We start from the raw sequence: 24,020 nt of genomic DNA on the forward strand, positions 1-24,020 counted from the left end.
AAAAAATAATAATAATAATAATAAAATAAATAATACAATAAAAAAAAAAGAAATACAGCAGTGCCACTGATGGTAGAGACACAAAAACCTCTGTGAGCTCCAAGGATACTAACGCTACCCTTAATTACCATGACTGCTCTGCACTGGCCAGACCCTGTGTGAAGGCCATTACAGAACAACCCCAGCTTTGGAAAGGAGCAGTCTCAAAAGCGGAGAATTATTAATTTATACAGTGTCACATACGTAATAAATGGCCAAAATAAGAGATTTTCAGTTAAGACATATCCAAGTGGCATCATATCTACCAAACAACTCAAATTTAAATTAAAAAGTATTCCCAGGCCATTCTACTGGGGATAAAACTCAAACAGGGTGAGGTTGTCAAGGAATCAGTAAGTGACAGATGAAAATTCACATCCAGAACCCAGCTCTTGCCCGTGCCTTTCCGAGCCCTACAGCAGCATGATATGGCCCACATGTCAGTATCTGAAAGATGGCTTCAGGCTGAAGTCACAGCATTTATAAATTACTTTTTAAAAAAATTTTGCTGATTTTTTTTTCTCAATGTGTATGAACATTTGTGTGAATTTATACTATGTACCATGTATTAGCAGTGCTTGGAGGCCAGATGAGGACACTGGATCTCCTGGAACTGCAGTTATAGACAACTGTGAGTCACCATGTGGGTGCTGGGAATTGAACCTGTGTCCTCTAGAACAACAGCAAGTGCTCTTAACCGCCGAGTCATCTCTCCCAATCCATCATTCTTATTTTCTTTAGCTGCTGGAAATCTTACTAGTTATAAAGGGTGGAGCTTCTATAAAGAGCACAACTGATATTTCTTATGAAATAGCATTATTTAGTTGATTCTGTTTTTATAGTTAACAGGACACTAAGTGTCTATAAAATTTAACTGGAAATGAACTACTCAATCATCAAACTACAGGACACTTTTTTTTTAAATATTTATTTATTATGCATACAATATTCTGCCCGTGTGTATGTCTTCAGGCCAGAAGAGGGCACCAAACCGCATTACAGATGGTTGTGAGCCACCATGTGGTTGCTGGGAATTGAACTCAGGACCTTTGGAAGAGCAGGCAATGCTCCTAACCACTGAGCCATCTCCCCAGCCCTACAGGACACTTTTGACTTCAAGTCTGGTCTTCCTGAAGCACTGCATGCACTAAGTCAAAATACTTAAAGCTGCAAAAGTTGAAAGCATGTTCTGTCAACCCATGGCAGGAAAGATGTGCTGGGATCGGCAGATGCCTGGCGCCTGTGAGTGCTGTGGCTAGCACCACAGTGTGAAAGGCTGTGTTTGCAAACAAAGCCTTCCTCCCAGCCCTCATTCATCCCCACTGCTTTACAGACTGAACACAGCTGGGTAGACAGTGCAAGCCTGAAGACCCAGCACTCAGGACGCTGGGGAAGGATCTAGAGTGTGAAGCCACACTGGGCTACAGAGTAAGACCTTGTCTCCAGAAGGAAATGAAACAAATAATCAGAAAATACCCCAAATGCTCATTTTGAGAAGATAAAATATTCCCTTAACCTTTTTTGTCTAACATTACAAATACTAAAATGTCTACTACTATGTTCATTTATTTTACCAAAGACTGATTTACACAAATCCCGCTAAGCATTCTTTAACTTTAAGTAACCAGCTTACCTGTCTTTCCCTTTTGTTCCCTGTGCCTGAAAAAGTGGATAACATCTTTGGGGTTAGCAACCCGATCCACGAACTTCTGGCTAAAGCGAAGAACATTGAAAGGTTCAAAGCCTCCACTGTAGTCCACCTGGAAAGACAGGAAACAGTGCCAATTTTTGAGAAATACAGGGTTTTTTTTTTTTTTTGGCTTCTAAAGTATTTATATCAATCTAAAAGCTCAATGCTTTGACATTTGCAAACTCATATTCTATGTTTAATGATCATGATGATGGTAAACCGTTTGTCCTACTGACAGACTAACACCAGAAGGTGAGGTTTACACAAACACACTTCCTGTTCAAGAGAACAGAGCAATGCCATCCCAGACGCTGGAATGTTCTCCATCTCCTGTGACAGCCTAGGTGCACAGCATGGGTACTATTTGAAAACAAGGTGGGACTTCCAAGGTTCTTTGCTTTAGCCAGAAGTTTGTGGATGGGTGCCCAGAGTGGAGCAAGGGAGCCAAGCAAGGACAGATCAGAAAGATCCTTTAGGAAATGACAGCAACTATGAATAAAGTAGCAAACCTACCAAACTCACCTGAGATGAGATCGAGCCTCAGGCTTTTCCACTTCTGCCTCTGTTGGTGCCGACTCTACGCTAAGCATTTAACTTACTACTTTTCAGAGAAGTATGTGAAGTCTGTGTTTCTATGAAAACTGGTACGGTTTAATTAGCACAAGGACCTACCCGTAGTCGGATGAGAGGCTTCTCTGGCTGTAGAGAATTCCCCAGCCGCTCCCGCTCAGCATTTTCAAGCATTTCTTCAATCTCAAAATAAAAACGGCAGTGTTCAATTGTGTGTAAATTGGCTGACACAGTTTACATTACTGCTGCTGACTGACCAGTAACTCCATCTTACAGATGGGAGCCATTCTATTATAAGGTCAGAACAAGTTCATTATTATTTGCTGCAAGATTCAGGTTGTCCATGCCTTAGCCTGTTTCTGGAGTTTGCCATGCTTCCCACCCTGTGGAGTTGACTCATACCTTGAATGTACCCTGATTAAGATCTGCCAAGTAATTTTAAAATATTCCACCAAGTTCCTACATAACCAAACCTCTGGAAATCCTCCATCCCTTGAAAAACCCCTCCTATTTTGGGGACTATATAAACTTTAGCCTTCTGTGTTCAATTCTGATTTTCAAACCCCACGTTAGGGAGATAGCCCTATCTGGCAGAAAATAAATCTTGCTTAATTTGGCCAAGGAATTTGGGTCATGGTCTTTATTCTCGTGGGTGGGATTAGCAGCAAAGAATTCTGCACAGCAGCTCCACAGCCGCCTTGACTTCCCATCTCACCGACAACATCTTTTAAACACACCTTGTGGTGCCAACACCATCCCTTAATATTTTTCTTTTGCAAACATTCTCAGCAATTTTTCCATCTCTAATGTAACTCCTTCACAAGAAAATCTACAACACTGATTCTGTTCCAATTTCTAATCATGTTTCAACACGGGTTCCCTTGCCTTAACTTTAAACCAAATAAATCAAGGTTTCCAGTGGCATCATATAGGCTCTGCAGAAACCTTGGAATGTTTACTTGGAAAAGTTCAAGTAAACAAGATGAGTGTTTCCAATATCTGAAGTTGCCTCATGCTATACCAGGTCAAGCTTATAAAATCTCAGAGATCCAAAAGCAAAAACACTTGTCCTACATTGCTCCAGTGAGCACGAAGGTGCAAAAGGGTAATTTTAATTCCAACACATCTTCCTAACGGCTGCAGCTGGCTGTCAGCCTGAGCTCTTTTCCGAGTCGGAGATCTTCTAATGCTGCCCTGCTCTCCCTGCCTTCGCCAGCCACACCCTGGGATCACAGGCTTGCAGCGCCATGCTCGGCTCCTCAGCAAGAACATCAGGTGCTGCTGCCAGGGACGTGAAAAGTGGTGGCACGACCGAGAAAGTGGCAATGAATGCCTTACAGTCTCCAGTCACCTGTGCTGGTGACTACGCTCCTGGACACAGAGAGCACCCGCCAGACAGACAGCAGCACAGAAAAGCTGGGAAGATGGGCATGCTGGCACAAGAGGGTCCCCACATTCCAGAGGCTCAAAGACTGAGAGTTTGAGTTATCAGAGTGAGCTCCAGGCCAGCTTAACAACAGAACAAGCTGTCTCAAAAGACAACAAAACGGTAACAAGTGGCTCTGTCCTCATAGTTACAACAATGTAACTATGGTCTTTATCAGAACGCCCAGGATGCGCACTGCTTGATTTCCCGCTGCTAGCAACCACTCTCCTCTCTGGATTCTTATATCTCTCCTTAAGGGTGGGGCATGCTGGAAACCTGGCACCTGAGAGGGACAGGCAAGAAGTTCACAGCAGAACCACGTTCCAGAATACCCAGGCTTCATGCCAAGAACCTGTCTCAAAAAAAGAAAAGCAAAGAAAAAAGACAGGAAAAACTTGGAATTTAGGAGCAGGGGTTGCAGTGCAGCTCAACCAGAGGTTAGTTAAACCCTCAGAGAACATTTCACAACCTTTTATCACAACTGTAGGGAAAGGGATTGTGATTTTATATCAACTTGACACGGTTAGAATAATCTGAAAAGAGGAACCTCAAACAGAGAAGCCTACACTCCTAGTCAGCCAAGTCTGAGAAGCCAGTCACCGTGGAACCTGCACACACTAAAGCTTTTCAGGCCACACTCAAGCCACACACGTTGCTCCTACAGCTGTGACACTGGCCAGTTGCCTAATCAGAGGTACCAGGCTAGCCCACTCAATGGTAGAAACAACTGCATAAAGAATAGCATCTGCATAGCCCTGAAGTCAATTCCTGAAAATAACAAGGAAGAGGGGAAAACAAAGGAAGAAAGAGCAAATGGGAGACAGCCTAACCACACCACACACAGCACTGTGAATAGATTAATGACAGCCTTCAACACAGCACACAGCAGCAGTCAGTAGGGATCATGACCATCATCATCCCCATTTCCAACCTTACACGAGACTACAAAGTAAAGCCAAAGCCGACAGAATATGGACTGAGCATGTCAGCATGTGAGGCTAGCAAGCTGCCCGTTTATATGTGATAAAATGTGCAGCCCAACTACAGCAGGGCACTCAGAACCTCCACAGAGGCTGAGAAAGGGAGGCTGAGTTTTATTTGAAGTAGTTTTCAGAGTGGGAGGTGTGCAATGGAGATGAGAGGCGTGGGACCGTAGCGTCCTCCCAGCTCCAAAGTCAGGGTCTTCACAAGGAAGATGAACCAACTGTAACAAGGATGAAAGTGAGGAAACTGGATGTGTATGCTCAAAAGAAGTTCTGGGAGCGGTAACTAGCTTCTCTATAGCTAACACCCTTCTATGTTAAAAAAAAAAAAAAAGTCTTTGCAACTAAATATTCAGCCCCCAAAATCCATTTGTACTTCCCTCTCTGAGGCCCGGGAACACTGATAAAGAGGTGTAGAGACCTGTGAGGGCCAGAAGATAAGAATGTCTGCAAGATTTCACCTGTGGGCACAACACTGCAATCAAGAACTCACTGCAGTCTCATCTGGCTGCACAAGACCAACTACTGGATACCGATGGATTCTGGAGAAGGGGCAGTCATCTTCAATCATGTACTCACTGATGCCGGGCCCACCGGGCACCAAGGTAAGGGAGCCGGCCCCGTTTAAACTCACTGACTCACAAAACAGACACAAAAGTGGAAAAGATGTCTTGGTGGGGAGAGGGGGGCTTCAACGGTGCAAGGGAGAGAAGGGGACGTTATATACATGTATGAACTTGTCAAAGAACAAATTTAATCTAAATAATTACACTTAAGAAACAAGAAGACTTTGGCCTCATTTCCCAAGCACCAGTGGTGTTGCAGCTTCATAGGTCCCTCTGCTCTGCCCAGCGATTTCTCAGACAACACAGACCTCACAGCTGTGCTCAGAAAGTTACCTTCTCCAAGCAGAAGCTCTGGATGGCTTGGGTCACTTTAGGGTTGTCAGGGTTGAACAGGCTTGGGTGGTTAGCCAGAACCACATCCTCCATGAAGAACTGCCGAACTGTGTGGAGAGGCAGCTTCTGCATGTTCATCTTCTTCCCTTTAATGCGCAGCAAGCCCACATGTCTATACAGAGGAACCAAGAGCTCAGGCATAGACATCCTCAGGAAGATGGATGTATCAAAGCTAGCAACCAGGTTTGGGGCACATGCCTGTGATCCCAGAACCCAGGGGACTGAGACAGGAAGATAACAGGTTAGAGGCTAGCTGTGATCCCTTCACAGACAAAAGGCTCCATTTTTCACTTAGTAATTATAAAAAAATACTCTTAAAAATACATGTTTCTGTTAATTTAATTTTTTATAGTAGAAAATGGCAAACATTCTTCTTTATAAGAATAAAATGTACTCTTCCATCATCTCCTGTCTGAGCAGATACAACTTCATAATGAAACAAACCTGACAAAAGTATAATAAAATGCTAACCAGATCATGACAGAGCCACAGGGAAAACCACAAGTACACACTCCACTGCCATGCTCCTTATACTACATTACCATAACCATCAGAATCTCAGCGGAACCACTGGGTGAGACCTTCTACAGAAGCTCAGCTTAAGTTGTTGGCATTTTATGAACTTACAGAAAAAACCATTTCCCCATTTTATTGTGGGTAAAGAAACGCATGCACAGCAAAGTTAGAACTCTGGTAGGGAGCCCATTTTACCCAATTCTTGGATTCTACTGTGAGGCATTTTATTAAATTAATTAAAGTATCTACCGCGCTACCTATTTTTTAGATGTCAAGGTGAACTAGGGATATCTGTACTACTTCTCTTAAAGCAGCAAGCGCTTGTTTGATTTTATTTACCTAGGAATAAATGAGATGGGGGGGGACCTTCAAAACCAAGAAAACAGTGCAACTACAATACCCAACTTTCACACACAAAGTGCCCTTCAGGGGAAGAGAGACGGCTCAGTGAGTTAAGCACTTGTCTGCAAGCCTGAGATCTGAGTTTGATCCTCGAACCCAAGCCAACTGGTTCCATGGCATATGCGCACCCCACACCTCCTTCCCTCTCTCTCACACACACAGTAATGAATGAAATCTAAAAACTAAGCAAGCTATTCTCTGCTGTCAAACCATGGGTGTGGAGTAACCAGCCTACAGCACGGATTTCTTAAGGACTGACTTGGAATATGTAAGTACTCACTTCTTCACAGCTTCTCCAGGGGAAAGGGAAGTCACCACTGAGCTTCCAGGCTGAGACACATAGAAGAGCTGCTGCTCATTTTTGGTTGGGCCAATTTTACACTCGTGTTCATGGCCCCAGATAAAGAGGTCAATGAAGTCATCCAAAAACTGCTCTGGGATGAAGTTGGTACTCCCGTGTTTACTCCTACACCAAGATTTAAGAGCAGAACATAAGTTCACAGCAGTAAGGGAGCATTTCATCTTAGGTCTATACAGATCTACATATATCTTGTCAGAAACTACCCAAGGGATGGGTATTCTATTGAATTTCAGAGCACAGGTTTATAAATTTGTAGGATATGATCAAACCAGAGGCCTGACTGGAAGCACGAGGAAGCCAGATCTGCACTGGAAGGAGATGGCAGAGTTTACAGAGAGAATATTCTACTTTGGGCAAGTCAGGAAAACCAGCTCTGTCTACCACAAACCCACAAATGGTCCTGACTGCACACCCCACAAAGCAGACAGATTTTAAAAACTGAGTTAAATCTAAACTTGTGATAAAGAACACACTCCTAAGTGTGTTCAGTGATGCTTTAACTTCTACTGGCTATAGAAAGGAATAGGGACCAGAGAGATAGCTTAGTGGTTAAGAGCACTGGCTGCTCTTCCAGAGGACCCAGGTCCAATTCCCAGCACACACATGGCAGCTCACGACTGTCTGTAAATCCAGTTCCAGGGGATCTGATGCCAATGTACATAAAATAAAGTTAAATAAATTTTTAAAAAAGGAAGGAATGCGGTGGTTATTTTAGCAGAAGACACTGAAGTGCAATGACCTTAACTGAAAGCTGTGCTTATAGAATGAGCAGGCCTCTGTGAGGAAGGATCCACCTGAGAGGACAGAGCGTCCTGCAGGGAAGAGCAGGCAGTGAGGGTGCTACAGAGAGAACAGCAAGGGAAACTGCAGCTACACTCAGGGAAGATGGAAAGCAAAGTTAAAAAAGCCGTGGGCCTTTGTGTTTCGTATGTCTTTGTGTGAGTCAAGTATGCAGGGTGTGAGGAAAAGCAGGACACATGCAAACATAGCACAATGCCATGGTGCCTTCATAGAGCACACAACCCAGCCTGTGAGAGACTGCAAAGTCTCCTGCTAGCTTCAGTATCCCTCCTTCTGCAGCAAGAACCGAGCTGGTCACTATAAAGAAGAAATAAGTCAAATGCAAAGGGTGCCTGGCACATGCCCAGCTGAGCAATCCTGTTTCCCAGATGTAGCAGCAGCAGATGTGTCTAAGAATGAAAAGGGGAGAAATGAATCACACCCAGTGGTGAGAAAGAAGGCAGGAATGAAGCAGTCCTGACTAGCTGTGGCAGGCCACGGACTGAAGTCCAAGGACACTGTACTCTAGAGGGAAATGTGCTCCTCACAGAGACACAGGTGTGCACTTTAGCTAAGCAACAGGAACAAATAGGACAAAAATGTGTTCAGAGGTGGAGCACTTGCTGAGCAATGCGAGGGCTGGGTTGGATCCTCAGACACACACATGCATGCACTTATAATCTGGGCTTCTTTCAGGAAAAAAGTCACGAATATGCAAAAGACAAAACACAAATGGACTACGCGGCTCTGGATTAGATTGGAATCAGCATGAACTTGTGGTTGTGTTTCTGTGTGCACACATACAGTTGTTTACATGTGTTACTATTATTAACTCTGTTCAACTGAGATGGCCGAGAGGTTCAGCATCAACAAGCACACCTAGAGCTCACACACACAAATCCTAGCTCTAAACACTAAAACAACAAAAGCAGTCAGAATTCCTTGGTGAAGTGGTTGAGGGAGGGCAGGAAAATACAAAATTGAATTACAGCATCTTGTGAGGTCAAGAACCTAAGGCTACGCTCAACAAATAAACTTATAAACAAAAACAGAAAGCTGCCCTCTCTCTTGCTCTTCCTCTCCCTCCTTTCCCCCTGCTCCAAGTCCTTGTTATAAAAATATAAATAGGAAAATAAATGAGATGGGTCTGGTCTTTCCTACAAGGAATCCCATGATCAAATATGGCAAGAATAGAGGTCAACAAACAGCACAAGTCTTACACCACAGTGCTAACTACTAGACACAATCACCCTACGGGCGAGTCAGTCCATAATAGTACCATGGGAAAACAAGGTATGGGAAATAAAATATGGTCAGAAAGCATCTTCCCCCAACACTAACTTCAAAAGAGAAAGTGGGAACTGCATTGAGGAGCAAGCTGTTGTCTTCTTGATCACACGTGAGTATCACCATCTTCTGCAGTGAGCTGTCACACAACCCTCAGCAGGGCACACCATGCTTCCTCTGGTTTCTCTTCCTCCGGATCCATCGTGGACTCTACCAACAGAATAAACTACCTACAACCATTAGCAAACGACAACTGATCTAGGCTAGGTGTGGTGGTGCACGCCTATAATCACAACACTCAGGAGGCAGAGGCAGAGGCAGAGGCAGAGGCAGAGGCAGAGGATCTATCTCAGTGAGTTGGAGGCCAGCCTGGTCTACAGAGCAAGTGCCAGGACAGCCAGAGCTGCTATACAGAGACACCCGGCCTTGTAAAAACAAACAACAACAAAGCAAACAGCCGCTCCTCTAGCTATGTTTCTGGAAAGGCATTCACACACACTGAGATGTCTAGAGAAAGTACTCACTGCATCAAACTTTATAAAGCAAAAAATGTGAAATAAAATGTTCGCTGGTCAGTAACAGAAAAGATGAAATTCAGTAATGTAATATTAAACACTTACTCACTGTCCGTGACACACAGCGATTCCTAATATACTGAGTATCTTCTATGGATAATACAATATCCACAATAAAGCACATGGAATGATTAATTCACAACCCAAACAATGTTTCCTAAGGGATATGAGGAAGCAGATGGGATGCTACAGGTATGGCACTGGTCCACGCTTCGCTGCATCAGTGTCTGTTATGGTCACTCTTGTGTCTCCCCTATTCGGGGCACACACTCTTTCACGGTTATTAATCCTCATGAACTGGCTTCAGCCTGAAGTCGCACAAAGCAGTGTGACTCCTCCTGAACCCACGCTGGTGATGGTGAAGCAGTCAGGCCTGTACTAAAGTCCTGCACAAACAGATCCTGAGAACCTCAGTGCTTTATTTCAGAGTATCTTTACCTGTTCTGATGGATCACAAATAAGTTAAACCACGAGTTCTCGTCTTCCTTCGGTCTCAGCATGGTCACTTTTTTATTGACAAACATCCGATAGAGCCTTTCGTCTGGAATGGACCCTGGGGAGGACACAACACTATTTCAAACGTGTTTTCCTACTGTGGACTTCAAGATGAACAGGCTTTCCTTCTAAATTATGCATTTCTCACAGGACTACATTTCTCTGTTCAGATGTGTATCTGAATTCTGGAATCACATGTATAAATGGTATTACTAACAAGTGCCCCAGGTTCACGGACAACAGCACTCATTCACAGTCAAAGAACACTTTCTACTTTGGAATTAGGGTAATATGTACAGAGAGATGAATGAATTTCCTATGCTTACATTCCCACCAGGACGTCTAACAGCACCATGTGCCCTCCCCTCACTATGAATGTAAAGTAAACGTGCTTTTCAGCTATGATATACCACACAGTATGCACAGAAATGAACACTAAAAGGGATGAGATTTTCTAAAACATGTTTTAAAGTGTAATACTACTATATATACTGAGTTTGTGCTTTTTAATAATTTAATAATTTTAAGTAATCCTTCCCATATGCAGAGGTTTGTCTTGGTCTGGGTAGAAGACACCAAGAAAACAGGTAAGAAAACAGTACTAAGTTGTCATCATTATGTTAAGAGGAAAGGCCAAGACATGAACACAGAGAATAACTGTGGAGCTGGAGAGAGTTAACCAAGGCTGCTCCTTCACATTAACTAGAGAAGCAGGGCCAGTGACTGGACGCACAGAAACATCTGGATGTACAGAGGAGACGGAGTGGACACAGGTCAGGCAAGCCCAGCATACAAGGCTGTGCTGGCAGTAAAAGCTGCATGTAAAGCACTACATATGTTGGTAAAACCTGAAGACACAGGCTGAGGGGAGGGTAACTGCTGAGTATGTTGTCAGTGCGAGGGAACAGGGACCCTACTTCTGCTCCAACACCCACAGGTGTAAGAACTGTGGGGGCGCACAGGTGCATCACTGAAGGGAAAAGGTGGAGGTGGGACTCTGAGAACTTGAGCACAAAGCTCTTCTTTAGGTTTAGGATGGAGCAGACACCAGTTAAGGAGGACAGAATAGGATGGCTAACTCGGGGGAAAATGGATCACTGAAGAGGCTGCCCCAGATAACAGTGAAGACACAGTTCAATGTAAGAGCAAGCCATTTTTCTGGAGATACAATGCCCAATACTGCAGACACAAAAACTACTAATGGCTTTTTCAAATTGTCTATCCTCTTCATGTTCTATCTCAGATTCAGACATAAAGCACAAGAAATGGATTTTACACATTATTTCTAGCTTCAAAAATACTTGAGATACAGGGGCTGGTGAAAAGGATCAGCAGTTAAGAGCACTGACTGCTCTTCCAGAGGACCCGGGGCTCAATTCCCAGCAGCCAACATGGCAGCTCACAACTGTTTGTAACTCCAGTTCCAGAGACTCTAACACCATTATACCAATGCATATAAAATAAAATAAATTTTAAAAAATAAAAACGTATTTGAAATATAAAATATACAGAAACTTTTAAATGTGTTCCTTAAAAACAGAGTTTAGATTTCCACTCATGTATAAGAAAGTCTAGGAAAAAAGGCATTCCTACAGAACACTGAAGAAAAGGAAAACAGAAGCCAGGAGTAGTCATGCACATTCTCAATCCCAGCACTCAGGAGGCACAGGCAAGTAGATCTCTGAGTCTGAGACCAGCCTGGTCTACACAGTGATTCCAGGACAGTGAGCACTACATAGTGAGACCCTGCCTTGAAGAAACCAAAACAAACCAAAAAAAAAAGAAAAAGAAATGGAAAACAATGAAATTAACAAAGCAAAGTGTGTGTGTGTGTGTGTGTGTGTGTGTGTGTGTGTGTGTGTGTGCGAGCACTGAGCATGCCCATGAGATGTGCAGGCTGAGACAGAGGTCAACCTGGAGTGTCATTCTTCAGGTGCCATCCATCTTACTTTGAGGACAGAGCCTCCAACTGGTCTATAGTTTCCTGATCTGGAACTTTCAGCTGCCCAGTGAGCTGAAAGGATTTTCCCTTCTTCACTTTCCCAGTGCTGGGATTACAAGCACCTAATAGCACACCCAGGGTAAAGCAGATTTCTGAATCTGCTTTAATAATAAGATGTCAGTTGTAGAATAGATGCATATGTGAGCCACTAATGAATAAGATATATAAATAATTTTCTACCAGTCACATTGAAACAAAATAGCAAAATTAATTTTAATGTATATAATCTGTTACTACTGGGTCTTCCTATCTCTTATGTCTAGTATATTACAACTCAGAGTAGCCAGATTTCAGTCTCACAAACCAAAAAGGCCAGTGCCACTGTACTTGACAGGATGCTCTGACCTCTCGTAGACTTCGATGATACCAAAATGCAGTTCTGCTAAAGAGCGTGCCCTTCTACCATCCAGCTTTATAAACGTGACTCTAAAAAAGAGTCCAAAACAATAAATAGGACAGAAGCAGAGTTTTTGTTTGCTTGTTGTTGTTTTCTGCCAAAACTGCCATTAAGTATGAATAGCTACTGGTCCTTAGAAATACCTAAACTACTTTCACCAGAGCATTCCAATATCTTTTAGAGGTACCAATAAGGAATAATCACAATTGTCTGACTTCTCCCCCTTTGGAAGTCCCTTGGGTCCACACCAGCTCTGAAACTGTATTTGCCGACTGTTCACAATTATCGACTGAAGGGAACAATGGGATCCCATCTGACCTAAGGCCATCACCTACCTAGGCCGTACAGAGCGAGTTTCGTGCTTCCTTTCTGCAGCAGAACTGGACTAATGTCAATCTTCTCCACAGACATTGACCGTCCAAAGTGATTCACAAACCCAGCACAGCTTAAAATATCCAGGGCACAGAGGGCATCTGCCTATACAAAAGTTTCAAAGAGCATTGAGTTTGACCACAGAAAAGGATGGTCTGGGTGAGAACCATCCTACCAGTCTACGGTCTGAGGAGCACCACACTCCCACATCAAAAGCACACTCTGTAGACTAAAGGATAAGTGTGTCTTACTCACAAAACTTGGGATCAAAGTGCTTTCAGACTTAGGGTTTTCTTGACTTTAGAATGTTTGTGCAGATCTTACACCAGGTGAAAATTCCAAGGTGAAAATCCAAAACCTAAAATGATCTAAAACCAAAAACTTCTACATCTCAACTTTGAGGTTTTCTTTTTGTGACACTTTTAGCTTAATACTTTTTGAATTAAGGACACTCAACCCTTAATTACAAAAACAAATTGCATCAATGTCTTCTGAAAACAAAGTCCCAATGTTAAGCTGCTGCTATTCTTCCAGCCACAGACCACCAACAGCAGCTAAAAGCGTACAGCAGAGGCAACGCTAGTGTCTCATCGGTATCATGATGCCCTGGCCACTCAATCCCAAATCAGCTGTGAATAAGTGCCTTGGAATCAAATGAAGTTTTGTTTTTGGGGGGGTACATATATGACCACAGACTAATGACTTACAGTGACAGGAGAAAACACAAAGGTACTTTGTATTGGGGTGGCCAGTCTTTCATATCAAGCAGGGAATAAAATAATTGAATCTAGATTTAAAATACTAAAGAAAAAGATCATTTTTTACAGTGAGAATCCAGGAGATCAAGGATGCTGAGGAGCTCTAGGTAGGCAGTCACCCCAACTCCCAGCTAGGCACTGTTAGCAAAATCTGAAGAAACAAAAGCAAGGCCCCAGCAGGCCCTGGATCAGTGGCTACAATCCCAGCTACTTATAGGCTGAGGCAGGATCACAAAGTCAAGGCCAGCTTGGGTAACTTATGAGATCTTGTCTCGAAATACAGTAAAAAGAGGGATGGGGATGGTAGAGTTGCCACCTGGCATGTGTCAGGCCCTGGTTTCCACCCTCAGTACTGCAAAGAGAAAAACAGTACGGTTCTCTCCTACAACAATTCTTACTCCAATTCAAAATCAAACAAGGAAGTCTAAAAACATAAGCAATAATAAACTGAGTTCATTGCTCAATCTGACTGCAAATTATTAGGGAAAAAAGGGATGTTGCTTTTCACTAATCCAATGTCATTCTGAAGATTCCAACAAAGTGTGTAGTTACCCCTGTAGGATCATCATGGTTGCCATGGATACTAAACACCGGAATGGAAATGTTGAGATTGCCATCTTGATAGTTCACCCATGGAAACCTCGAAAGAAAACAAAGTGAAAGTCTCTATAAGGGATAAAGCAGTTTCCCTAAAATATTCCTTCCAAGCAGTTACACACTGGGCAACTACAAACACTTATCTGCAGACAATCCTAGTCAGTGCAGGAAATAAACTGCTAGATTAAAAAGTTTGAAAGTATAAAGTGTACGAATATCTAAGAACAGACAGCTGATAACTGGGAAGCTAACAGGCCTCTAAAATGTCTAACCGTTTGTATAAGGCTTCTCCTGATAGCTCGGAGGACGGGAGAAAACAATCCGGGCTCATATAGCAGTGTTGCTGCTCGGGGTTTTGGAATCCAAAACAACAAGAACATAGCCTATCACCAGCTCCACTGCCTCCCCAGTTGCAATTTAGTCCCTGCCCATCCCTTCCCCCAGCCATCAGGCTCCTCTACTCTGTGACAGTAGGGTGAGCCATTTCTATTATGGCTCTCAAAAATTTTATCTACGTATAAAAAAGTACATTTTTTCCTTCTTACATGGTAGGACAATATGGCTTTCTGTCCCTGCTTAACCTACTTTGAACTCTTTCTACAGAAATCTTGTATGCAAAGAGCTCCCTTCAGTTTTTGCCAGCTGCATGGCTTACTGCCCAGAGCTGAAGCAGGTCCTCACACTTAGACTCTGTCTGGTCTTGTTTTCCAAGTGATACACAGGGAATGTGCACCAGGGATTGTTCCTCAACCTCAGCCACATGGTTATATCAACCCTTTCAGTCTACACCAGTGGGTCTGAGCTCTGCCATAGTTCTAATTAGCTAAGGATCTTTTAAGAAAGATCATCGCCCATACCACACTCCAAGAGACTCAGCAGTTGGCATGGAGACTGGAATGAGTACCTGGGAGTCCTAGGTAACTGCAATGTGCACTGAGGAACGAGAACTGTCTGCCTATCCAGTGTCCATGAGAAAACACTTCAGCCAGCTCATCTGATGCCTTAGAAATGAGACAGCCGCTCTCGGACAGGCATTAGCGCTGTTCCCATTTCTGTGCAGTATGTATACTCTCTGTCTACATTTTATAAACTAATGGACTTTATTAATCAACAGAAGGAAATATTCGTTTAAAAATCAGCCTTAATTTCTGTTGAGTTGTAAGTATTCTTCCTTCGTGACTATGACATTTAAGTTTGCTCTGAAATTCTTTTGGTGTAAATATATTTATTTTTAAGAAGACAAATGTATCAATCTCTTTTTTTCTATCTCCTGTGATTTTTACATGACATCTCAAATAAATTCAAATCACAAACAGTTGGTATGAATTGTATGAAAGAGTATGAAAGTAGTTGATTAGTGGGAAGTTAACAGGTCTCTAAGATTTAAAATCTTTGTAGAAGTCAATCTTTACAGCAAGGAAAGAGATCCTTTTACAAAGTCCTCTACCTAAAGACTTTCTTTCATACTTAATAATTCCTCATTGAACTTTCATTGAAACACAGGTATGTCCCCAAGTGTGAACTCTCACCTCCATCGAAGACTGCCTGTCTTTTATACGAGGCTCTTTCTGGAGTTCCTAGTCTGTGCCACCTCTCTGCCAGTTCATGAGTCACATGTTTAATTACTTATAAACTGATCAGGCTACTCGATCTTTCCTTATTTCAGAATTTCCCTTATGTGTCTGTCCATTTTTCCCATATGACTTAAGAAAACCATAACAGGAAAGTAACCAGAATGCAATGGAAAGAGATGACGTAAAGTTAGTGTTCATATCAAAATAGAAAGTAAAAAGATGAAAGCATTGAGGAAAAGAAAATGGGAAACTATTGTTTGAAAAAGTAACAGAGTCTGGCAGGGGTGGCGTAGGCCTTTAATCCCAGCACTCAGGAGGAGAGGCAGGCAGATCTCTGAGTTCAAGACCAGCCTGTTTACAGAGTGAGTTCCAGGACAGGCTCCAGACAGGCTCCTGTCTCGGGGGAAAAAAAAAAAACAATTTCTCAAAATATCAATTTTCCTTTCACAGAACAGAAAAAGTCAGAAAAGTCAAGGAAGGACCTAAAAATAAAAGCTCAAAAGTAGTTTGAACCAGGTAGTAGTGGCACACACCTTTAATCCCACCACACAGGATGCAGAGGAAGTCAGATCTCTGTGAGTTCAAATCCAGCCTGGTCTACATAGTGAGATATCCAGGCCAGCCAAAAGTATATAGTGAGACCCTGTCTCAAACGGGGGGGAGGGGGGGAGAAATGAATGTCCTGAAATTACTAAAAAAACAATTCTTAGATTAAAACAGAGGAGGAAGGACTGGGGACACAGCTCAGCAGTAAAGTGAGCCTGGCATAGGAGGTCATGGACCAACCCCAGCACCACTGCAGGAACAAGTGGACAGTAAAGTGTATGATGAAACCCAAGCAGATAAAGAATTCAACCCGCAGCTAATGGCTGAGGTAACAAATGCCTCAGTCCCCCGAGTGCTTTCCTAAGGCTGAAGACTACTCTAGGCAGTTTTCTCGCTAGCTCAATCTCCGTAACTTATGTGCCTAGCACGAGTAAGGAAACGACGTAGCCGTGTGACCATTAAATGGCAGAGCCATGCTCTAAACCGACACCATCCAGAATTTATGCTCTTTGGGAACTGGAGAGACCGGCTAGACAGTGCCTGGGTTGATGCCTGCCCACACAATCCTCCTGCCTCTGTCTCCAGACAGTGCCTGGGTTGATGCACACCCACACAATCCTCCTGCCTCTGTCTCCAGACAGTGCCTGGGTTGATGCAAGCCCACACAATCCTCCTGCCTGTCTCCAAGGTGATGAAATCATGTGTGAGCATAACCACATACAAGGAATCCATGTTCTTAACCACATGCTTCACTGGCTTTCCAACAATTAAACTAACAACAGATTCAACAGCAGTATTAATTAATTAATTAATAAGTAGGAACTCATCACTCACATATAACGACTTCAGGCTGGGCAGTGGTGGCACATGCCTTTAATCCCAGCAGAGGCAGGCAGATCTATGAGTTCGAGGCCAGCCTGGTCTATAAGACCTAGTTCCAGGAAAGGCTCCAAAGCTATAGAAACCCTGTCTCGAAAAGCAAAAAAAAAAAAAAAAAAAAAAAAAAAAAGGAGGGAGAGAGAGAGCAAGAGAGAGAGAGAAATGACTTCAGAGAGCAGGTGGTCTTGCACGGTAGTGCACACCTGTAATCATAGCTAACAGAGGCAATGAGGCAAGAAATCATAAGTCTGAGGCCAACAGGGATATGTAGAAAGAAGCTATGGAAAATAAAGGGGCTAAGGAAGGAGCTCAGTGACAAATACCCGTGAATACTCGGACATTCATCTCTCCAGAGGTAGATTTTAACCCTCTCCCATCGAGTATGGGCTGGCTTAGGGACCCACTCCTAACCAAGGGCAATGGAAAGAAAAACAGCTTTGCCTCGGAGAAACCTGAAGACATCTTAGCCTAATGACCAAGGTCAACAACATCAGTGAAGTCTTGGAGAGGTCACATACATCTAACACAAGGCTATCAGAAAAGCCCTTCGCTTCAGTGATAGTCTTCCCTAGCCCACAATCCCTGTCCAAAAGAAACAAGAGAGACAAGCAAATGAGAGGTGGTCTACAAACACTAGCCAGTCGGTACCAGGGCCATCAAAGACAAGGAAAGAAGAGAATCTGGCACCATGGTGACAAAGAACACATTTCACTAAAATATACTGTGGTGTCCATACAGTACCGAAAAGAAGACAACGGCTTGGGCTGGGGACATAGCTCAGAGGTAGAGTATTTGCTTAATACATACAAGGCCTGGAGTTCCATCCCCAACGTAGGCAGGTTAAAAAAAATAAACAAAAGATATCTTTACTATATAATGTTGTAGATTAATATAAGGCCTACATCAAAACTGTATCTGGCCACAACAACAAACCATAAGCACAGCCAAAAGAAAATGACTGAGGAAAAGCCTAAGCCTTTTACTAAGCCAAAAAAAATGGCTTAGTAGCTAGCATATATAAGTAACTTTCACAAATCATGTCAAAAAAAGATTTAAAAAAAAAAAAAAAAAACACTACCGGGCAGTGGTGGCACACACCTTAAAATAAATTTTAGCACCTGGGACTCTTCAAGTTCAAGGCCAGCCTGATCTACAAAACAAGTTTAGGACAGCCTGGGCTATTCCAGAGAAACTTGTCTGGGAGGGAGGAAGGGAGGACGGAGGGAGGAAAGGAGGGAGGGAGGAAAGGAGGGAGGGAGGGAGGGAAGCCTGGTCTACAAGAGTTAGTTCCAGGACAGGCTCCAAAGCTACACAGAGAAACCCTGCCTCAAAAAAAAAAAAAAGAAAAAAAGAAAAAAAAAAGAAATACAAATTAATAATATACAGAAAATTCAGAGAACTGCATTTGCTATGAAAACTTGCTAGAATAATGGCAAAAGAGCTAATTAATAGATAATGTGTTGGTTTCCTCAACATGACACAATCTAGAGTCACCTGGGAAGTCTCAGTGAAGGACTGTCTACTGGCCTACGAGCATGAACAAGGAAACGTTCTTGTTCATGGTAACTGATAAGGGAAGCCAGACCACTCTGACTAGCTAAGCAGTAAGCACGCATGTATTCATTCTCTCTCTGCTTTTGATTGTGGAAGCAACTAACTGCTTGAAGTTCCTGCCTTGGTGTTCCCAGAACGGTTGGCTGTAACCTGGAATTATAAGTCAAATAAACCCTTTTCTCTTCTAGTTTCTTTGTGGGGTATTCTGTCACAGCAATAAGAAAGAGAACACAGACTTATCTATTATACAGAAACCATGCCCAAGGAAACCTTTCCTTAAACGTAAGTGTACTTACCTACTGAAACCAAAGTTGACTGATTGGTCACTGATGATCTCAAACTGCACGGGCCGATCACCCATACAATACTTCCTAAGCAACTCCAAGCAGCTGTGCAGGGTTTTCCTCGAGGGCTTGTTTTCATGGAAAAGATCACCACCTAACAAAATAAAATCCACCTAATCAACAGAAAACGATGTTATAATTGGTAAGTTTAAGGTAAAAATTGTATAAAGCAAAGAAGAGATAGAAAAACAGATTTCATAGCCTGATGTGGTCACTTAAGGCCTCTCCTTTCAGAGACCAGCCTTGGCAACATAACTGCTCGATTTTTAAAATGGGAGAGAACAGCCTAGTGGTGTAGTCTGGCCTGCCATAGATGAAACCCATGGTTCAATCACAGCACAAAGACATGGAGATAAACAGAAAGGAACAAAGATTGCTAGCTTTTAATAGTTCAGAAGAATTATTAAAGAAACATAGATCTCTATGGCTGCACTAGTCAAAGGAACTTTATTAAATCAGATTCAGGTTCAGGTTTAATGAGAGACTCCCTCTGCATGGACACATGAACACATATACCAACATGCAATGTGCCTTGGCACGTGTGAGCACACACCCCCCAAGCCTCTCTCCCACCCCCCACTCCACCACAGAGCTATAAAATATCAAAGAATGTTGGGCAGTGGTGGCTCGTGCCTCTAATCCCAACACTCAGGAGGCAGGGGCAGGCAGATCTGAGTTCAAGGCCAGCCTGGTCTACAGAATAAATTCCAGGACAGCCAGGCCTAGTAGAGAAACCCTGTCTTGAGGGGTGGGAGAGGTGGGGAATCAAGGAACAAAGAAACAAAATAAAAATAGCTGGATAACAAGGGTCCGTATACAATAAAACTTAAAAGAATTTAGATTTTAAAATAATAAATACAGAAAAAAATTCTGAAAGACAAATATAATACACACTTGGACAGGCCTCCAGAAGTTTCTCTCACCTCAGGGAAAGAATCAGCTAAAACCAGCACATTCATCCAATTTCTAAGAGTCCCACAGCTGCCTATATCCTTTCAAGGTGCAAATTACAGAGTTTGAATCCACTGGGGAAGACCAAAGACTTAATCTAAACTTAGATTAAAATTCAATGACTTTCTTACTGCTAGCAGGACAACTGACAACCTTAGAACCAAACTGAGAGCATGTCACAGCATAAAGGGTTAGAGGAAGGGCACCTAATGGTGAGCATTACAGCACCTCTCTTCAGTGGACTTAAAGGCAGGCATTACAGCACCTCTCTTCAGTGGACTTAAAGGCGGGCATTACATCACCTCTCTTCAGTGGACTTAAAGGCGGGCATTACAGCACCTCTCTTCAGTGGACTTAAAGGCAGGCATTACATCACCTCTCTTCAGTGGACTTAAAGGTGGGCATTACATCACCTCTCTTCAGTGGACTTAAAGGCAGGCATTACATCACCTCTCTTCAGTGGACTTAAAGGTGGGCATTACATCACCTCTCTTCAGTGGACTTAAAGGCAGGCATTACATCACCTCTCTTCAGTGGACTTAAAGGTGGGCATTACATCACCTCTCTTCAGTGGACTTAAAGGCAGGCATTACATCACCTCTCTTCAGTGGACTTAAAGGTGGGCATTACATCACCTCTCTTCAGTGGACTTAAAGGCAGGCATTACATCACCTCTCTTCAGTGGACTTAAAGGTGGGCATTACATCACCTCTCTTCAGTGGACTTAAAGGCAGGCATTACATCACCTCTCTTCAGTGGACTTAAAGGTGGGCATTACATCACCTCTCTTCAGTGGACTTAAAGGCAGGCATTACATCACCTCTCTTCAGTGGACTTAAAGGTGGGCATTACATCACCTCTCTTCAGTGGACTTAAAGGCAGGCATTACAGCACCTCTCTTCAGTGGACTTAAAGGTGGGCATTACATCACCTCTCTTCAGTGGACTTAAAGGCAGGCATTACATCACCTCTCTTCAGTGGACTTAAAGGTGGGCATTACATCACCTCTCTTCAGAGGACTTAAAGGCAGGCATTACAGCACCTCTCTTCAGTGGACTTAAAGGTGGGCATTACAGCACCTCTCTGCAGTGGACTTAAAGGTGGGCATTACATCACCTCTCTGCAGTGGACTTAAAGGTGGGCATTACATCACCTCTCTGCAGCAGGCTCCAAAGCTGCTTGGAACAACTGCTTTCCTCCCCTTCACTGTCTCTCACTCCCATCACACAGGACAGAGGACACTGCTTTGCCCTTTTCCAACAGTGAGTGGCTTACAAAAGCCGGAGCAAGCACGCGATTATCTCGGCAGGCACACTGCTCTTTCACTCTTATGTCACAACTGGAGCATCATTCTGGGGAGGACACAGGCGCTAGGAGCCCCTGGGAATTTTAGGGCAAAGATCAACAGCCAGGGGTGACTGGTACAGAGTTCAGCTTTCTTAGGTATTACTAAGCAACAGAAAGACTTCACTGTCACAGAATCTCTCCCATAGGGGAACACAAGTAAGCGATGGGTAAACAACTTAATCATTCTACATGAGATCATTACAAAAAAGCAGCATAATGTCACGGAGTGCTCGGAGGTATAAAGGAAAGCCTCTTCAAAAAGGTAAAATATGGTGACAAGTGTCTATAAGTCAGCATTTAGGAGGGGGAGGACCAGAATTTCAAGGTTGCCCTTAGCTACATTATGAGTTCAAAGGCAATATCAGCTATGAGATCACCTCAATAAACCCCCATCCTACTCCTCCCCAAAAAATTAAGATGTGAAGTGAGAAGTCAACCCTGCCTTAATCCAGTTGGTAAATCAGAAAAGTTGACCTATAAGGTCCCAGAGAACACATTGGTGTGGAGCAGGCAGGGCAACCAAAGATCCTGAACCCTGGGAGGACCAGTGTCAAGTTACAAAGATCCAGACACTTAGGAGGAACCTGCAGCATTCATTGTAAGGATCCAGAGCCCTGGAGGGGCCAAGGTCAAGGTACAGCATTATATGTGAGTCTGAATCTAAATTCAGAGGAAGGCTATTAAGATTTTGAGGACAGTGACAGGATCTACTTATGGTATCAAGTTTGCTTTGGCTGTGATGCTGACAACACACAGGAGGCGAAGTGTGAAGTAGAAAGACCCCTAGGAGCTACTGCACTGCAGGACAACTGAGACAGAAGCTACACGGGTACTGTTATGGGCCTACCAGGACAGCAGAAGGTGGTAGACAGTCAGGGGCTGAAGGGAAACTGCTGGGCAGGCAGGGCACCCTCCTGGACTCGGGGAACACTCCCCACTCCAATCTCCACCTCTATCCTGGTGTTATGTCGGAGTTCCAACACCCTCCCATATGACAGACTCCCCTTCAGTAAGGCGGTTTAAGAAATGCCACCATCATCCACCCAGGTTCATCAGATTTGATTCATTTCCAAACCCTGCAAATTAACATATGTACACCTTCTCTTTGTAACTTCTCACATATTGACTTTGTCTTTTCCAGTTTTTAAAAGCATTAAATGCTCTCCAGTGTCAGCTGCCAGAAGACATTCCACTGCACAGAACAAGAGTCCGACATCTGCAGCTCCCCTCATCAATACAGTTCAAATGCTCAGTTCTAGCCTTTCAGCAATTTTTTTTTTAAAAATAAAGTTCTCATTCATGTAGTTTAAGCTGGTCTCAAAGTCACTGTAGTAATTGAGAATGACCTTGAACTTCCTGCTCAAGCCTCTCAGTGTTGGGATTAAGATGTGCCACCGCATTCAAGCTTTCTATGCTGCTGGGCATCAAACCCAGAGCCTTGTGCATGGTACACAGCACTTTACCAACTGAGTTACAGGCTCAGCTCTCTTCAGTGCACACATGGCCCACAAGCGAGCCAAACCAGTCACCTAACATACTCCATGCTGTCTTATACCTGTGCCTTCATTTCTGCTTCACACTGAAAGGCCATTCTGTGAACCTAGAATTAAAGGCTGCTTCTCCTTCAACACACATTAAATGTCACCTTCTTGACTCAGTTCATGTGACTAGTCTCATCTAAACTCCAATCTCCTCTACCTCTGAAGTCTTAGGAAATGGCGCTTCTACGGGCCTCTTTCTACAAATAATGTTGTACTTGAATGTTTGGGATATTTGCCTCAAATTCCGGTTGGTTATATGTTCTTTGAACACCAACAGCCATCTTTTTATTAAAGGTAGGAATCACGACAGCTTGGTGCATCGTTAAATACCCCTTGTTTCTAAATGTGAAGGTTATTTGTCAAGGCAATTTCTGCTCAAATTATGAACACAAAGTACTCGAATTTTTAAGTATATTGACATTTAGCCAGAAAATGTGAGTGTATGAAGTTTGGCAATCAACTCTAACTCAACAGAAAAGAGGCTGTTACTGAGGAAGTACAGAAGAGCACACACAAATGTAACCCGAGCTCACTTCATTTTCCAGGCCAAGTCTTAAAATTTCATCAAACGTCACAAACGTGTCATTTCCTCTAACTGCATCCTTCTCCATAAACCCAAGGTGGATATCAGTGGCAACCAGGATTTTAAATGTGTCTTCATCGTCACTGTATGAAAAAACAAAATTCAATGCTATGCATTAAAAGGACAGTCAAGCAAATGGAGACCTAAACATAAAATAATAACTAATAGCAACTATAAAGCAAATCATTTTCTAGCATCAGACTTGGCATGAAAGTTTGCAGTACTCAACAGATCTTTAACACCATGGCTCTCCGTTTCGATTAAACACATAGCAAAGGTGAGTGACATTTGTAGGTGTTTGCTATGAAAATTCATAGCCTTGATACAAACAGTTTTATACACTCTCAGATCTGTTCCCCACTTTGCTAAACAAAAACCCAAAAGGCTTTGCTCCCTTGCTATTATATGACTGTACACTTTTCTGAAAAAGTCATTTAAAAGTCTTCCTCTATATTTAAGAGCAGATTTTATACGCATATAGTAGTTGCTTAC

At 43.1% G+C, this 24,020-nt stretch overlaps 1 protein-coding gene across 5 annotated transcripts in view; it reads right to left on the reverse strand.

Moving 5' to 3' along the window:
• The window catches only part of Mre11 (MRE11 homolog, double strand break repair nuclease), a 51,102-nt gene that overhangs the window by 25,196 nt on the left and 1,886 nt on the right, over positions 1-24,020 (reverse strand). For 4 of the 5 annotated variants that reach the window (XM_050120596.1, XM_050120597.1, XM_050120595.1 and 1 more), the window contains 9 exons: positions 23,479-23,611; positions 19,059-19,219; positions 14,165-14,252; positions 12,818-12,959; positions 10,027-10,141; positions 6,866-7,051; positions 5,608-5,779; positions 2,402-2,482; positions 1,673-1,799 (listed from right to left, as the gene is read on the reverse strand). In XM_050120596.1, the coding sequence (XP_049976553.1) occupies positions 1,673-1,799; positions 2,402-2,482; positions 5,608-5,779; positions 6,866-7,051; positions 10,027-10,141; positions 12,818-12,959; positions 14,165-14,252; positions 19,059-19,219; positions 23,479-23,611 (1,205 nt within the window). Of the gene's footprint in view, positions 1-1,672; positions 1,800-2,401; positions 2,483-5,607; positions 5,780-6,865; positions 7,052-10,026; positions 10,142-12,817; positions 12,960-14,164; positions 14,253-19,058; positions 19,220-23,478; positions 23,612-24,020 lie in introns of those variants that run through there. The other variant, XM_050120599.1, reaches the window with a different exon arrangement.

The sequence above is a fragment of the Alexandromys fortis genome, unplaced genomic scaffold (genome assembly GCF_014885135.2).
Source record: "Alexandromys fortis isolate MF-2015 unplaced genomic scaffold, M_Fortis_MF-2015_v1.1 scaffold_171, whole genome shotgun sequence".
In the NCBI taxonomy this organism is placed as follows: Eukaryota; Metazoa; Chordata; class Mammalia; order Rodentia; family Cricetidae; genus Alexandromys; species Alexandromys fortis.